The 17,024-nt window shown below is 50.5% G+C and overlaps 2 protein-coding genes across 3 annotated transcripts in view; one reads left to right on the top strand and one right to left on the bottom strand.

Moving 5' to 3' along the window:
- The window catches only part of SIN3A (SIN3 transcription regulator family member A), a 36,470-nt gene extending 31,377 nt beyond the window's left edge, over nucleotides 1-5,093 (top strand). For both annotated transcript variants that reach the window (XM_087972406.1, XM_087972405.1), the window contains exons 20-21: nucleotides 1,157-1,364; nucleotides 1,725-5,093. In XM_087972406.1, the coding sequence (XP_087828532.1) occupies nucleotides 1,157-1,364; nucleotides 1,725-1,955 (439 nt within the window). In that variant the 3' untranslated portion in view covers nucleotides 1,956-5,093. The remainder of the gene's footprint in view (nucleotides 1-1,156; nucleotides 1,365-1,724) is intronic.
- Nucleotides 5,094-9,538: 4,445 nt separating this feature from the next.
- CRABP1 (cellular retinoic acid binding protein 1) lies at nucleotides 9,539-16,711 on the bottom strand. Its single transcript, XM_026685122.2, has 4 exons — nucleotides 16,543-16,711; nucleotides 15,015-15,193; nucleotides 11,832-11,945; nucleotides 9,539-9,976 (listed from the first exon to the last, which is right to left on the bottom strand). Exons 1-4 carry the CDS (start codon nucleotides 16,610-16,612, stop codon nucleotides 9,926-9,928), a joined length of 414 nt encoding a protein of 137 aa, XP_026540907.1. The 5' UTR covers nucleotides 16,613-16,711; the 3' UTR covers nucleotides 9,539-9,925.
- Nucleotides 16,712-17,024: the final 313 nt, after the last annotated feature.

Here is a 17,024-nt window from a genome sequence, read left to right as displayed (position 1 = left end):
GGGGAAGAGGGAAATGATGGGGGAGTCCTTGATGCTTCCTTAGCGTGATTAAAGGTTTTCTGAAGGGAGGGGCTGCATTCCAGAAGAGCAAAGGGATGACACCATTTAGATTGCTTGTGTATGAGAAAGAGGGTGAAGACGGCTCCTCCTCAAGGGTTTCCAGAGGCTAGGTTTCGCGGTGCAAAGACTGCTCCAGTTTGGTGAGATTTCACTCTATGGGTGATGGAATGATAAAGGAAGCAGCTTAGAAGAACCTCAACGTGTCTGTCTTGGTTTTTGGAACCCGATTCCCCAAGCTGGGTGGTTTTCCTGCAGGCATTTGGGTAACATCTTCAGCGATAGCGAAACATCTGCAGTAGAAACACCAAGCGCAGAGAGAGTACCAAGAACCCCATAGCTCAATCCTGACCTCTATAGCAGGGGTAGGATTCAAATTTTTTAACAACCGGTTCTGTGGGCGTGGCTTAATTGGTGGGCGTGGCTTGGTGATCATGTGACTGGGTGGACATGGCTTGGTGGTCATGTTATTGGCTGGGTGTGGCCAACTCAACATTACTCACATCGAGGCCCGCATCTCCTCCCCTGGCCGCTCCTGACTGTGGGGATGCGGCAACAGTTGTAAGTGTGAAAAAGTGTCATAAGTCACTTTTTTCAGTGCCATTGTAACTTTGAACGGTCACTCCACACAAGCAAAATACCAGCAAAGGAAGGGAAAAAAACTCCAGAGAAGTTCCTGAGACAGGAAGTCTAGTCCTGCCAAGAATGTAATAAGGATTAACGGAGAGGCAGTTTCTGTAAGCAACACCAGAATGTTTCCTTCCTGCCTTCCTTACAGGATTAGCCCAGTAATTTCTTCTAACAACCGGTTCTCCAAACTGCTTAGAATGTTAACAACCGGTTCTAGCGAATAGGTGCAAACTGGGAGAATCCCGTCCCTGCTCTATAGAGATTCTCTTCTTTTGTCATGGGGGCAATTGCTGGCTTGGGGGCTCCATGGGGCAGCTACCAGTAAGGGCCTCCCACTTCCCAGACGCCCTGTCCTCTGTGAGTCAAGCCACCCATGCTTGACTCCCGCCTCCCCCAGCAGAAGCTGTGGGTTGGGTTTTTCCAGGCAGACCCTAATTCCAGTGTTGGTCTCTCTCTCTCTGCTTCTCAGGAACCTGCGGCAGATCCGGAAATGTCAGAGAGGTCGGGAACAGCAGGAGAAGGACGGCAAAGAGGGGCTGGGCAAGAAGCCCCTGGAGAACGTGGAGAGCTTGGACAAGCTCGAATGCAAGTTCAAGCTGAACTCCTACAAGATGGTTTACGTGATCAAGTCGGAAGACTACATGTACCGGAGGACCGCTCTGCTGCGCGCCCATCAGGTTGGCCCAGGGAGGGGGAGCCCATGAGCCCGGTCCTCTTGGGGGGAGGGGGGCGTGGACATCTAGGGAAGGTGGTTGTTGGGGGGCTGGAGGTGCGGAAGGACCATAGTGGGTGGGGGGCCACCCGTGCAATGGTCAAGCCAAGCTACCCCACAAGACTCAGGGTGGGAATGTCCACCTCTTTCCCTTTGCTCTTCTTCTCCCTCTTGGGGTGGGGGGGGGCTCCTTTTGGGAGGTTTTCCTTGGAATTTAAAACCCCCCTGGCTGTTTTAGGCCTCAAGGAGGGGTGGGTTTCTACTGGCTCTGTAGAACCGGTAGCTCTGAAGGCGGCTCCCCCTAACTCCTTCCCCTCCCCTGCAGTCCCACGAGCGAGTCAGCAAGAGGCTGCACCAGCGTTTCCAGGCCTGGGTGGACCGGTGGACGAAGGAGCACGTCACCCGGGAGATGGCAGCCGAAACGAGCCAGTGGCTCATGGGCGAAGCCTTGGAGGGCCTGTTGCCCTGCACCACCACTCGCGAGGCCGAGGACTTGCATTTTGTGAGCATCAACAAATACCGCGTGAAATACAGCACAATCTGTAAGACGCCCTGAACGCCGGTGCTGCGGGGAGGGAAAGAGGGAAAACTGAAGCGTGTTTGGTGGGAGGGGAGGAGCATCCCCCGCCCACACACACACACACACAGACCGCGGGAGGGGCAGTGCGGCGCGGGCAAAATGAGGACGGCTCCCTCTGCCCGCTTCCTCTTCCTCGTGCGGCTCCGCGACCTGCCACTCCCCGCGACTCACTCCGCCCGCAGACGTCCCAGGGGCCCGTTTTCCCCTCAGTCTCGTGGAACCGAAGCCAGCCCGGCCGCCGGGAGCGCCCACATCGGCCCACGGAGGCCCGGAAGGTCCGCGAGTCGCCCCGAGGGGAGACGCACCTTGGCCTCTACCCACCAGCAGCAGCCCTGATCCTTTGGGTGCTTTTGAGTAGCTCGACCAGGACTCGGGTGCGTGGCATATTATACACCCCCTTCTCCCCCTCCCCCCTCCCTCCCTCCCTCTCCCCCGAAAGACACGAGTTTTAAGGCCAGAATCTTTTAAGGAAGACGCCAGAAGTGCGGCGTCCCTCGTCTCGGGACTTGGCGGCAGACTTTTTGAAAACTTTTTGAGCCGCTTCCTGAGTTCTGCAGACCACCTGGAGGTGAGGGGGAGTCAGAACCCCCCCCCCCTCAGTGGGTTTCAACTTTTCCTTCTCATCCGTTGCGTTCCTGTGACCAGGGACTCCCGGCGTCCCTAAACCGATTAAGATCAGTCTGTTTTATCTAGTGCCAGTGGAACTACCATTTTATTTGAGTTTTATTATTATTATTATTATGACTATTATTATGTTTTGTACCTGCTTGTTTACTAGGCTCTTAGTGCCATGCACCAGCTGTTCACACAAACACACTCTTTCTCTCTCCCTCTCTCTCTCTCTCTCTCTCTTTCTCTCTCTCTCTCTCTTACACATACACAAACTCTTCTCAGTCACACATGCACGCTTTGACAATAGCCGCCACAAAACGATTTTAATCCGGTTCTTCGCCTTCCGCTCCCCACTTCCTGGTTGGTTTATTTTATTTTTTTGGTTTGTTGTTTTGTTTGTTTTTTGTAAATAAATGTACATATTTGTCAATTTTTTTTTCTTTAATTAAAAGAATTAAGTGTGCTTCACGTGCTAGTACAACTCTTACTAGCCTTTTTTTTTTTTTTTTTTTGGAGTTACCAGTTGGTTTCAGGGGTTTTTAAGTACGTTACGAGCGAGGGCGGCGAAATCATTTTGTTACACTTTCTACCAAAGGGAGTTGGCGTTGTAATGCTTTCATGTGAAGGTTGTTTCTCCTTTTTCTTTTATTGTAAAAATAAATGAGAAGCCCCCCTCCTCCACCTGCCAGATACACACACACACACACACACACAAATAAATAAACAATAAGGAGAAAGATCTTAGTTCTTCCTGGAAGAAAGAGGGACGGGGCCTGCCTGGACCTTTTGCTCTGTTCTGAGAGGTTGCTTGTGGTAAGAGATCTATTGGATCTACTCCTCAGGGAGAATCTACCTGACCTGTCAGGGGAAAAAAGGGAGAAGCAGCTTGAGGACTGGTGGGGGAGTGAAAACCAGGGGTGTGAGAGCACACACGTACTGCAGCTCAACACATTTCAAGCCGCTGTTTGGTAGACCGATATTACCGTCTATATACCACCCCCCGTTTTTTAAAAATCTCTCTCTCTCTCATTTTGGGTGGGTGGCTTTTTAATCCCCCAACTGGGTCTTCCAGCCCAGCCCAATATCCCCCCTTTGGGGAAAGGGAGGCTGGGCTCCCTCCCTGAGGCTGTCGGGGCTTTTTCTACGTGTTTCTCTGCAGCCAAATAAAAAACCTGGTTAAGTGACAAACCGGCATTTAACAGAGCTGCATTCCTCCTCCGTGCATCTGGGCCGGAGGCAAGGGTGTCTTTGCAAAACGGCCCTGGCCTTTGCGCTTTTCCAAAAGGTCTCCTTCCCTGCACATGGGGTGCTGGGCTTTGCTTAGACACAGAGACACACACCATTCGCACACACCATTCACACACACCCCATTCAGTCCGGCAGTCTCTCAGAACAGTCTTGGTCCAAGGCAACGGGACGGAAGGGAGATCATCTGCGGGAATTCTCTCGCGCTGCTGGAAAGGGCGGGGGGTTGGAGTTGGAAGGGCAGGGGGTGGGGTGTGTGTGGAAAGACTCCCCAGGGAAGAAGACGGGGCGCAGCAGCAGCTCCTCCGAGCCACAATCCCAATAAGCAAAATCTTGAGTATGCCAGCAATAAACTTAACCTCCCCCCAGGCTCCTGCCCTGGCCTTGTTTTTTAATAAGAGAGGTTGGGAAGGGGCTTTGGGGGGGGGGGTGTCTCGGCAGGGCGATTGCGGGGTGCGCCCCGCGTGGCTTGCGAGCTTCTTCCCCCTGGTCCACTCTCGGAATCGCCTCTGGCGCTTCTCTCCTGCCACTTTCTGGCGGTCTTCCGAAACCAAGAACGTCCCTCGCCCTGGTTTTCTTCCACGAATTTTAGCCCAAGATTTTCCTTGAGCAGGGCAGAAAAACCAGGGCGGAAGCCGGGCGGTTTCCAGGGGGTAGATTGGGGAGGGGGGCAGAATCTCCTTCAAGCCTACCCAAACCCCAGACCTCCCTCTTGTGGGGGGGGGGGGGTTCCCAATGTTGCTTTCCTCTTACTCCCCCCACCCCCGTCCCACTCATCCTGGTGTCTGACATCTAAGATCCAAGGTTCAATCCTAGCCTGTGCCAACAGCAACACAAGGTGTTCCTTCTGATTTTAAAAATGGCTTTCGTATTCTGTAATGTGCTTCTTTCTTCTTCTTCTTCTTCTTCTTCTTCTTCTTCTTCTTCTTCTTCTTCTTCTTCTTCTTCTTCTTCTTCTTCTTCTTCTTCTTCTTCTTCTTCTTCTTCTTCTTCTTCTTCTTCTCCTCCTCCTCCTCCTCCTCCTCCTCCTCCTCCTTCTCCTCTTCTTCTCCTCCTCCTTCCTTCTTCCTTCTTTCTTCTCCTCCTCAACCTAATCATCTTGCCCTTCTCCTATTACTTCTCCTTTTTCTTCTCCTCCTACTCCTTCTTTCTCCTTCTTTTTGCCACCTATTCATGTGATAATTTCTATACAGATGTTGTAAACTTGACTGTAGTGCAGTATGTCCATTAAACTATCAGGGCTACTTGTGTACCAATGTGGGTTTGTCCTTCGTGGTCACTCCCGGTTAGCCACATGGATTGCAGCGGTCTCTCATCGCTGGGATCCGGTCAGGTCTCCTTAATTCAGATGCAGCTCCTCTGGTGTGCACAGGACTTTGGCGCCAGCAACGGTTCCCCCTCCGGTTCAAAAGCTAAGATGGTTTGACAAAGAATGATGGTTCTGGTTTCTATGCTGCTGTGATAAGAGGCTCACGTATTCCTTCAGTTCGTTGTCGCTAGCCAGGCCAATTGGTTCTCACCCCCCATGAGTAGAAGGTGCCAGGGTCCAGGTTCAGAAACCCACCTAAGACCATCCATGTCTGGCAAAGCACAAGGGGTCTCCGACCTTGGCACTTTGACGACTTGTGGACTTCCAATTCCCAGCTGTGCTGGCTGAGGAATTCTGGGAGTTGAAGTCCACAAGTCATAAAGGTGCCAAGGTCAGAGACCTCCCCACCCTCCCATCATTAAAAAAAAAAAAACCCAGAACCGTAGGAAGGCAGCCCAGCCCAAGAAACACAAACTTTCGTTTCATTTGGTCTTGTTGGAGCTCTCCGAGGTGCTGCAGCTTCTCTACCTGCTCATTTTACTTCCCGGCCCCAGATGAGGGATTGATTCTCCAGGGTCCCTTAGATATTCCAGACTTTAAAACAGGCTACATTTTGGTGCAAGGGTGTTTTTTTTTCCCTCTGGCTTCCTGTCATTTTTTTTAAAAAAAAAAACAACACTGGTGTTAGCTGTATCTAAACCGTGATCCTAGCAAACCCGAGCTTTTGGTTGCAGACGTTTCATTACCCGACTAGGTGACATCTTCAGCGGTCGGGTGGTGTTGATAGGGATCATCAGGGACTGATTATGTTAGCTTGTTGGCTCCTGAAATGTCTGCAAGCAAGCAGACCAAGTTCAGGGAGCACCAAGGACCCCACGGCACAAGCTGAGCCTGAGAAACCTCCTCTTCCGTTGGAGCTCAGCAGTTGCCTTCAGATCCGTGGCTTCTCTTCGTCGTTCTATGGTCACAGCGCTGGAGCAGTTGACCAATGTGGGGAATATGCCCTAAAGGTTACCCGTATGGAGCGTGGATAAGATACCTAAACTGGATGAAGCAGTGGTGGTGGTGTACGGGTTCAGCCCGGTTCTGCCAAGCCAGGTACCAGTGATGAGCAGTGGAGACTGGACCATTTCTCTCCGCCACTCTGCTGTTGGGTACACCCACCCGCCCGGGCTACTACACTCACCTTTATCCTCTGAATTTGAAGCGCAGCTGCTTTGCACGGCATTCGCGGCAGCCGCTGAAGCAACCAGGATTGTGCAGGCTTGCAGAAGGCGAGTTAGAACACCTCTGTGCCTGCACAAAGTGCAGAAGTGTGCATGCAAAGTGTGTGCGCACACGCAAAGCACACCCACCAAGCCACGCCCACCGAACCAGTGGTAACAATATTTGAATCCCACCACTGGGATGAAGACATTCATGCAGGGGTGGGATTCTACCGGTTCGCACCTATCTGCTAGAACCGGTTGTTAACATTCTAAGCAGTTCGGAGAACTGGTTGTTAGAAGAAATTATTGGGCTAATCCTGTAAGGAAGGCAGGAAGGAAACAGTCTGGTGTTGCTGACAGAAACTGCCTCTCCGTTAACCCTTATTACATTCTTGGCAGGACTAGACTTCCTGTCTCTGGAACTTCTCTGGAGTGTTTTTTCCCTCCTTTGCTGGTACTTTGCTTGTGTGGAGGGACCATTCAAAGTTACAATGGCACTGAAAAAAGTGACTTATGACCCTTTTTCATACTTACGACTGTTGCAGCATCCCCACAGTCATGAGAGGCCAGGTGAGGAGATGCGTGCCTCGAGGTGAGTGATGTTGAGTTGGCCACGCCCAGCCATGTCCACCCTGTCACATGACCACCAAGCCATGCCCACCACCTAAGCCACGCCCACCGAACCGGTTGTTAAACATTTTGAATCCCACCCCTGCATTCCTGTTCTTAAAAGGAATTGGGTAGGTCTAGTCTAGTGAAGAGAAGGACTAGGAGGAGCAGGAGAGCAGCCTTCCAGTATCCGAGGGGTTGCCACGAAGAAAAAAACGGGGCCCATCTATTCTCCAAAGAACCTGAAGGCAAGATGAGAAACGACGGATGGAAACCGCTCCAGGAGAGGAAGCAACCTAGAACGTCCAACCATGAGAGCAATTAATCCACGGAACCGCTTGCTGCTAGAGGCTGTGGCTGCTCCATCCCTGGAGGTTTTTAAGAAGAGGCTGGACAGTCATTTGTCTGAAATGGTAGAGAGGGTTTCCTGCCTGAGCATATGGGGGGTTGGACTAGAAGATCTCCAAGGTCCCTTCCAACTCCTGTCCCTCCATTAAAGGGCATTTGAGAGTGTGCCTGTCAACGGACTTCAGATTCCGAGACGCTGAAAAGCTAGTAAAATTCTCCCTTATTTTTCTCCCTCCATTCAGCTCACCAGCTGAAAGGGTTTTAATAAGGACAGAGTGGACTTTGCCAGCAGAGTGTGTGTGTGTGTGTGTGTGTGTGCACGCCAAATGTCGATCAAGAGTTCATCCCGTGTGAAAGCAGCAACTCCCATAAACTTCAGCGTGCTAACTCATGTGTGCACCCGGGTACAATGTGAATCCAAGAGCAATATTGTTTTGTTCGCCTTGTGAACAGAGTCAGGGTTGTTTTTCCCTCCTTCTCTCTCTCTCTCTCTCTCTCTCTCTCTCTCTCTCTCTCTCTCTCTCGAAGTTGAATCCATTTGGAAATATTTGTGAATCCTTTGCAGATTGTTTTTTTTTTCCCCCTTGGCAAAATGTGAACATGTGAAACAGCCATGCAAAATCTGGCCCAGTGTCCTTATCTCTTAATGAGGTCAGCTTCTGAGGAGCACGCTTGGGGTGAACAAACACACACACACACACACACACACCATAAAGCATAATTGCTTAGTCCAAAGTGTCCATAAAATTAATGCGGCCTGAATGAATTCAGACTTAATTTAACAGGCCACTGCCTCGGCTGTGAACATGTGCCTCGCAACAATGGCGTTCCAAATTAGCCACGAAGGGCTTTCCCTTTTCATGGAAGGATTGGGGTCGAAGGCAGAAGAAGCGGTCGCTTGTCCGAATGAGGAAGTGTCACACAATTAAGGGAGCTGCCATTTTGGGTATGAATGTTGGCCTTAAAATAATAATAATGAATAGGAAAATATTCACCGAGCTTTTGTTCTGTGGCCAAGATTCAGGGAGACCTTTGGGAACTTCCTCTGGTTCCAAAGAGTTTGGTGGTGAACTGGATAGTTCCCATAAAAATTAAATTGTTGATCAAATGTCGTCCCCCCCTGCAAATGTCTTGAAAGAGACACAGGATCTGGGAGGCCCATGGTCACCCCAAAATCCTTGACCCAGTACTACAGAGTTCCTAAAATAGTTTCCAACTTGAAAGCTTCTAAGTGATAGAAGCAGATACTGGGGAAAAATAATTGCTTCAATGAGATCGAAGGCAGGTTTTTGTTGTGGTCTCTACGGTTTTTCCAGATTATGATTCTCATCCGTTGCTCACAGCAAAATGTGTTGCTCAGCCTGGAAAAGAGGAATCCTACATTTGCACCTTAAGGAAAGGCCACAAGCGTGTTGAAAATTAGGGGAAATGTTACCTTAAGTTGCTGGTTTTCTACATACAGGAAAAAAATTTGTCTAAAAGGCTGTTCTGCACAGATGAACCTAACTGTTTTTTTGGGGGGGGTCCTTGGTACTCCCTGAGCTTGGTTGTTTTCTTGCGGACGTTTCATTTCCAAAGTAGGTAACATCATCAGTGCTGAAAGGAAAGAGGGTTTCGCTCCTTTCTAGCATGGATGATGTTACCTAGTTGGGTCACGAAACGTCTGCAAGAAAACAACCAACTTCGGAGAGCATCAAGGGACCCCACAGTTGAACCCTGAGCTACAAATATTCTCTCCCAATGAATCTTTCCAGATTTAAGATCCATGTTTTCATTTGCAAAGATTAAATCTGGGGACAGAACACGGACGCGTATGATTTGAAAAGGGAAAGGTATATAGCCAAAACGGCAAGACTGTGTTTTGCGGCTTGACCTGAAATACTCTCTGACTTTAGAGGCCATAATTAGGTTGTTAACTATGATTGGGGTGGGTGGGAGAACAACAACCCTGGTCTATGGGGAATGATTTCCACTCATCTTTGACAGCAACAAATTCCTTAAGTTAAATGTGGGGTGGCAAGTGCGGCTTTGTGCAAAACACAGCACAGAACGATTGCTGCCGGTTGGGAAAGCTGCTTCTTTTTTTTAAACAGAGCTGAAACAACCAGGCGAGGCACCCATCTTGACAAGGTGTGAGTGTGGAGGTTCTTCCCCGCTCCCTGTGTGTCGTTTGACTTGTCTGGATGCCCTTTAAGACTTAAAAGAAACATTGGTTTTGCAAAGCGGGGTGAACCAAGAACCAAGGGATTTAATCACCGCTCGGATCGTACAAATGTCAAGCTATATAAATACCAGTGAGCAGCAGGGGATGAGGGGGGGAGATGAAAGGGGTTGTTTTTGTACCCGCAAACACACAGGCACACACACACACACACACAAATTCTACGGGGACCTGGATTCGCCATCTAAGCAAACCGGGGGGGGGGGATCTGGAGATGGAGCAGCGAGCTGGGATTTGAAACGACATGTACGATCACGCAAGAGCCAGCCGGTTCAAACAACACCACGCGAGGATGTTTACTCGGCAAGACTTGTGTTCACAACACCTGCTGTTGATCCTCCAGCTTTTCCTGCAAGGGGGTGGGTAGGGAGGGAGGGCAGGTTGGCCTTTTATTTCACTCTCGTGTGTAAATCCTGGTGCACACCACGTCATCCGCGCCAAAGGTCTGCAAAGAGAGAGAGAGAGAAAGGACCTGAAACCAAGAGAAGACTTTCTGTGAAGTCTTTGGTAGAGAAGATGGCCGTGGTTGAGGTGGGCGGTTCGGTGGGATGGAGCTCTTTGCTGGTTGGAGACCAGGAAGACAACATCTGCAGAAGGCACCACCTTGGGGCTGTTGAAACTTCACCCCACTTGGGAGACCTTCTACGTTGGTCCTCAAAACAGGTTTTGAAGAAAATGCTTCATCTGGTCTCCGAATTCTTGGAAAGACGAGAGTTCTTGCATTGCTGGGATGTACCTCAAACTTGGAAGATCTCCAAAGCACCTGCAGGATTTTGCTGAGTCTGGACACCTTCAGGGTCATCTCCAAGTAGCCTTCAACTTCATACCAGTTGGTTTAGTGACCACTGAAAGTTGCAGTGGCCCTGACAAAAGTGACTTACGACCCTTTTTTTTTTTTTTTTTTTTTACACTTGTGATGGAAAATTCAGGCACTTGTGCCACAGACTCCCTATTTATGACACCCAGGGTCATGTCATCTTTTGCGACCTTCTGACCAGCAAACTCAAATGGAGGAAGCCAGGTTGATTTAACAACCGTGTGGCTAACTGAACAGCTGTCATGGTTTGCTTCGTGACCATCACTGCAAGAAAAGCCAGAACGTGGGGCAAAAAAATACACAGCTGTCTCAGTTCGCGACAGGAATTCTGGGCTCCATCCTAATCGTGCGTCGAAGGCTACCTGTACTGCTCAAGAGTTTGTGCTTCTCCAGAACATGCAAACCCAGCATTCAAGCTAGGTTGGGCCCAAGTGATGCCTTGGGGGTAGGGAACACTGGCATCACTCTAGATCATGGTCCCCAACCTTGGCCAACCTTAAGACTTGTGGACTTCAAGCTGGCTGAGGAACTCTGGGAGTTGAAGTCCATAAGTCTTAAGGTTGGACACCTCTGCTCTAGATCAAAGATCTATGCCAGATGACTTTCAGATTTTATGTTGGAGTGTTTTGACTTTGGTGCTCAGTTTGGGAGAACCTTCATTGGTCTACGTCCCACTATACGACCTGTAGACATTTGTGTGCACGTGCGTTGTTGATTGAGCTAGAGAAAGGAGGAGGACAAGACCGGCTCTCGTACTGTTCTTTTGAACTTTTTAACTGATTTTTTGGAACGGACTCCCTTCTTCCTCCCATCTTCCCCTCACCCCGGACCAAACAGGCCTGGAGGCTCTTCCCTTATGGAAAATCGTTAAAAATGTTCAGACGGAGGTCTGAAATCTCATTGCAATTTTCTCCCAGTGGAACGGAGTTAACAGGTGGGAATTAAGAGGCTGAGCCCTTTCACTTCCAAAGCACCTTTTAAAAATAATAATAATAATAAGGGGGTAAACGCGAGAATTCGGTCTTTTTATCCCAGGTTTGAACCTTGTCCCTGAATTCCAGGGTTGAGCATAACAGAATGGAACCGTGAAAAGGCAACGCTATCAGCTGTGGTCAACCCAGTTTAAACTTAGGGGTGGTGGTTGTTTTAGCTCGCTACCCAGTGGTGGTATCCTACCGGTTCAGCCTGGTTCGGCCGAACTGGTTGTAAAAAAAGCCTCCCACAATCAGAAGAGAAGCGAAAAGCGCAGGATTGGCACTCCTACCCACCCCTGCGCTTTTCTTTATCCTCTCAGTTGATTGGCGCTACAGGCCTCGTGGAAAGCTGCGTGTGCGTGCGATAGGGGCATGCGTGCGAACCACCAAACCAGTAGTGGAACAGATCGGATCCCACTGCTGATGCTACTCAAAAAGTTGCGAGCAGCTCTTCTCTTGGGAAGGTGGCAGGAATTGCTCAGCCCTCCGTAAAGCTCAAAACCCCTTACCAAAATCAGCTCGTCTCCAGCCAGTTCTCTTGTCCAGTATGTTTTGGGACCCTGGCCATCCAGGAGCGTTTGCTTGCAGTACAGTTTGTTTTCATTCTCCCAAGTGGCTAAACTCTGCAAGAAAAAAATGTGCCCCTCCCTCGCGGTGGACGGGAGGGGAGGTCAGATATTAGGGCAACGGTTGTAGTCAAGCAACAAAGGGGCAGAAATGGCTGGCAGCAGCCGATCTCAACACCTGCAAACGAGCTTCCATCCATGCAGCAGATACGAGGCAGAACAAAGCACCTTGTACAATTTGGTGGGCAGCTCAGAACGGCCTTAACTTCCAGTTAGGACAGGGCTGGGGGAGGGGGGGGAATTTAAGGCTGAAATTCTTGAGAATCAAGAGAGAGAAAAATATCTGGGTCAGATCTTCATGGTTGGGCAGATGTTTCTGCGTCTGAAGTTCCAGACCTCCCAGAATTGAGGCTTGTATTTTTCTTCTGGAAACACACCAAACAGATTTTTATCATTAAATTAAAAACACACACATACACACACACACACAACCAAATTTAATGCCAGATTTCATCAGGCCAAATTCAGTAAACAAGCCCAGCCAGAAAGAAAAGTTTGCCCTGTTGGATTCCTGTTGGCTGTTGGTTGCATTTCAAGTTTGGGGAAATTGCTGCTCCGGGCATCTTAAAGACAATTACATTTTAAAAAAAAAAAAAAAAAATTGAACTGATCATTGGATTAAGCCACAACCCACAAGAAAATGGGGTATAATCCTTCTGATAGTTTCCAGGAACTTGACATTCCTCTTGTGGGGATTTATTTATTATTTATTTAACTTATTTAACTCTTGTAATGCTGTTTCTGTGGCTTCCCTGTTTGCTGTCTTCATGTAGGACCCCCCCCCCAATACTTCAATTTAATCGTGATCTTTCTCTTTAATCCAAAGAACAGACAGACTCTGGAACCCCATTCTCAAGTCTTATCCCTGTCCCTTATCTCAGTTACCCTAAGGTAGTGTTTCTCAATTTTGGCCATTTTTAAGATGGGTGGACTTCAACTCCTAGAATTCCCCAGCCAGCTCTAGTTCAACATTGCATTTGCCCAACCACTTCCAAGAAGTGCAGGCAGGATTGCTTCTACTTCCAAGAAGTGTAGAAGAAGACCTGAGGGCTATTGTTTCGTTCAACCATTGCTATTCACCGGTGTATAACTTTGGAAGAAAGCCAAGTTTGTGCAGGCATTGAGTCACTTCCTGGCTAGAAACTAGGAGATGATAGAGTTCTAGTCCCACCTTAGGCACAAAGCCAACAGAGTGACCCTAGGAAGATGAGGACACAGGCCAACCAAAAATCTTTGTCAAGAAAATTCTGTGGACTTCTTTAGCCAATCATGAGGAGGTAACTCCAAGATAACACACGCAAAAGGCTTTAGGAACACTGGATCATCAATTACAAATTGGTTTGGTGGGGTTGGGTATCCTTATTGAGGCGGAGAGGATTCGTGGTGACAGCAAGGGAAAGAATACTAGAATTGGAAGGCATCTTAGAGGTCTTCCAGCCCACCCACCCTTGCTCAAGCAGCAGACTATACCAGAGGTCTCCAAACTTGGCAACTTGAAGACTTGTGGACTTCAACTCCCGGAGTTCCTCAGCCAGTTTTGCTGGGAGTTGGAAGTCCACAAGTCTTAAAAGTTGCCAAGGTTGGAGAGCCCTGTTCTTCAACGATCCGATCTGGGTCGGTCACCGGAACCAGAGGTTTTCGTCTTCTGAGTTGTCAGACTCGTGCCAGAGCCCCTCTTCAGGGAACTTCTGTGGTCTAGCAGAAAGTTTGCTAGTACACATGAACAACACCCACTGCTTAGGGAGAAGTTCTTTGAAGATGGGCTCCAGCTGGTTCTGGTGACCGACCCGGATCGAATCCTTCAAGCGTTATCCTTGGAAACGTCTATTCGCTTTCATTCCTGACCTATTCTTCACTTTGCCAGCTGCCAAGAATGGGCCGCTGTGGTTCCCCTCCGTCTGTTTTCCCACAAAACAGGAATTGGACATCCCTAAAAATCTTCCCCAAAGCCAAATCAAACTTGCATGCTTTAAAAAAAGGGGGAAAAAAGTAATCCATTGCCAAGCTTGGCAGTTAAAACTGCCAAGTACCTGAAAGGAACTTCCAAAGTGCAACCATGATCCCCGAGGAGCATTTTGGATGAGGCCAGAGAGGAAATCCCAAAAATCAGGCCATTGGATGGGGATGTCCAGCGTCTGAATTCCCGGGAGGCTCGATGACAGGAAAGCCACAGCGAAACATTCCTGCCCCAAATCTCGATTCATCAGTCCACAAAAATCCTTCCGTGACTCATGGAGAGCAAGTGGGTTTTGGTGGTGGTTGGTTTTTTTTTTTAAGTAGATCCCCAAGGAGGAAGTGAGAAAGGTTTTGTGGCTCTGGTTTGCCCACAACAAAGAGCAAACTTTGCTTTTTTTTTTTTTTTGAAATAAATTAGTCCCCTGGTTTGTGGCTTGCAGGGAGAGCAAAATTCACCTAGACTTCCCTATTTGGGGTGTGATTCTGCATCTGGGTTTAAAACACACAAAGACAACGTTTCTCTGTCTTTGCAGCTCCTTGGGAATCTCGGCTCTGGTTTTTCACGGGATTATGGAGATCTTGCTACCTTCAAAGTTGATCAGGCACCCTCCCAATGGGATGTCCGGGGCTCAATGGGGTCAACTCGTCCCACCAGCTCTTTCCCCCCCATGGGTTTCTGCGTGGTGTGGCGTTTCCAGCCCAATTTTTTTGGGGAGACACACACTGTCAAAAATCATCCAGCTTGGCTTCAAGAAGTTCGAGAAGAGGACAAATGGCGAACCTCTTCTTGGGTTGTTCTCGAGAAGTTCCAAGGAACTGTTCTAGATCGGAGAACGCTTGGAACTTTAAGGACAGGGAGGTCCAAACTTGACTACTTTTGAGACTTGGGGGGTCAGAATTGCCCCCCCCCCCAGCCATTTTTGCAAGTCTTAAAAAGTGGCCAAGGGTGGAGGCACTCTGCTTTCAGAGCACCTCACCTGCAGCACATTCGTCCCGTCCTGGCAATGTTGCCTACCACCCCAAAACTCCACCATGGGAAGAAGCCGCGGGCCCCCCCCCTCCAAGTCCCCCCATCCTGCCTTGAAAGTCAAGCCTCAGGAGAAGCCTTACCTTGCATTTCCTCCCATCCACCGTCTCCTCGTCGAAGCCCTCCCCGACTTTGAAGCTGATTTCCGTGGTGCGGACGGTGGTGGAGGTCTTGATGTAGAAGCGGTCCCCGTCCTGGCGGATCTCCACGTGGGGCTTGGAGGCGGCGGCCACGGCCACTTTCCTCAGCATGGCGTTGACTCCTGGGTAGAGGCGCGTGGGGTGGGTCGTGTGAACAGGATGGAGCCCCCCCCCTTGGGCGCCTGGAGGGTACTGGCCTTACCCAGGGGTCCGATTTCCAAGCAGCTGGTACCTCCCGCGTCCCAGGGAAGAGGCAAGGGCCTAGCCCTGCTGTTGGGCGACCTGAGACCTCAAGAGCTGCCCCAATGGCGAGGGGGGGTCTGGGCAGGTTTACCTGAGAGCAGGTGCCCCCCCTCTTGGGCAGAGGAACCTGGCTGCCCCTTCCTCTAGATGTCTCTTTTTCAGGGTAGAGAAGGGGGCAGCAATAAGGGTGCCACGGAAGAGCAGCGCCCCGAGCAGGGCCCACCTACGCTCGGAAGTTGCCTCCAGCCACGAAGATACTCCGCGTCCCTCCAGAAAGTCCCCTGGCCTGGCTCCGTTCTCATGCGCCTTGGGCCCGCTCCTCCTCCCCCTCCTCCTCCTCACACCCTACTCCCTTGTATCACTGATAATGTTGCCTTGTTGGGTCATGAAATGTCTGCAAAAAACAAAACAAAACCCAACCCAGACTCAGGGAGCACTGCGGACCCCACTATCCTCCTCCTCTTCCTCCTCCTCCTGAATTTAGAATCAGAATAGAGTTGGAAGGGACCTTGGAGGTCTTCTAGTCTAACCCCCTGCCTAGGCAGGAAATCCTAAGCCATTTCAGACACGGGAATCCATCCAGTTCAATGGTTCCTTCCTTCCTCCTCCTCCTCTTCTTCCTCCTCTTTACCCTTTTCCTCCTCTTCCTCCTCCTCCTCTTCCTCCTCCTCTTTCCCCTTTTCCTCCTCCTCCTCTTCCTCCTCCTCTTCCTCTTCCTCCTTCTCTTTATCCTCCTCTTTCCCCTTTTCCTCCTCCTCTTCCTCTTCCTCCTCTTCCTCCTTCTCTTTATCCTCTTCCTCCTCCTCTTTCCCCTTTTCCTCCTCCTCCTCTTTCCCCTTTTCCTCCTCCTCTTCCTCCTCCTCCTCTTCTTCTTCCTCTTCCTCCTCTTCCTCCTTCTCTTTATCCTCCTCTCTCCCCTTTTCCTCCTTCTCTTCCTCCTCCTCCTCTTCTTCCTCTTCTTCTCTTTATCCTCCTCTTTCCCCTTTTCCTCCTCCTCCTCGTCCTCCCTACCAGCGCCAAGTGCGCTTCCTCTCGAAGAACCGGGCAGCTGCCTCCCTCCCCACTAACTCGCGAGTAAACCAACACGGCTTCTGTGCGTGTGTGCGCGCGCGCGCGCAATTGGCCGGGGGGGGGGGTTCCCTTCCAGCCGCCGCCTTGATGCCTAGCGCCTTGGAGGAGCCTTTGAAACCCGAGCCTTCCTCGCTCCCCTCCTTTTCCCGCGCCTTACCCAGGACTTTGAGGAGTTCGTCGAAATTCTCGCTGCTTTTCATCTTCCAGGTGCCGGCGAAGTTAGGCATGGCGGGACGCGCGAAGGAGAAGCGAAGCGAGGCAGCCGCGAAGCGAGGCGAAGCGCAGGAGCTCTGCCTCCGTCTGTCCCGCACCGCGAACTGGCCAAGGGACTCCTTTACCCCTCCCTCCCTCCCTCTTCCTCCTCCTCCCCCATCCACCCATCCATCCATCCATCCATCTGCCTCTTTTCTATCTTCTTCCCTTCCTCCCCCCTCCTCCCCACCCCGCTCGGGGCACACAAGCGCGCCTCCCATTGCCCCCACCCCATCATCCATCACCTCCCCCCACGCGCCCGCCAGCAGCGCCCTCCTTCCTCATCCCCCCGCAATCCATCATCCCCTTCCCCCCCATCCTGTGCCGGGCCAGCCACCGACCGCCTGGGTCTTCCACCCCAAAAGGAGATTCCCTGCCTTTCTTCGC

This window comes from Notechis scutatus, chromosome 11 (assembly GCF_049901735.1).
Source record: "Notechis scutatus isolate UNSWTSFEM ecotype Mainland chromosome 11, rNotScu1.2, whole genome shotgun sequence".
In the NCBI taxonomy this organism is placed as follows: domain Eukaryota; kingdom Metazoa; phylum Chordata; class Lepidosauria; order Squamata; family Elapidae; genus Notechis; species Notechis scutatus.
This window is presented reverse-complemented; position numbering and strand designations above follow the sequence as displayed.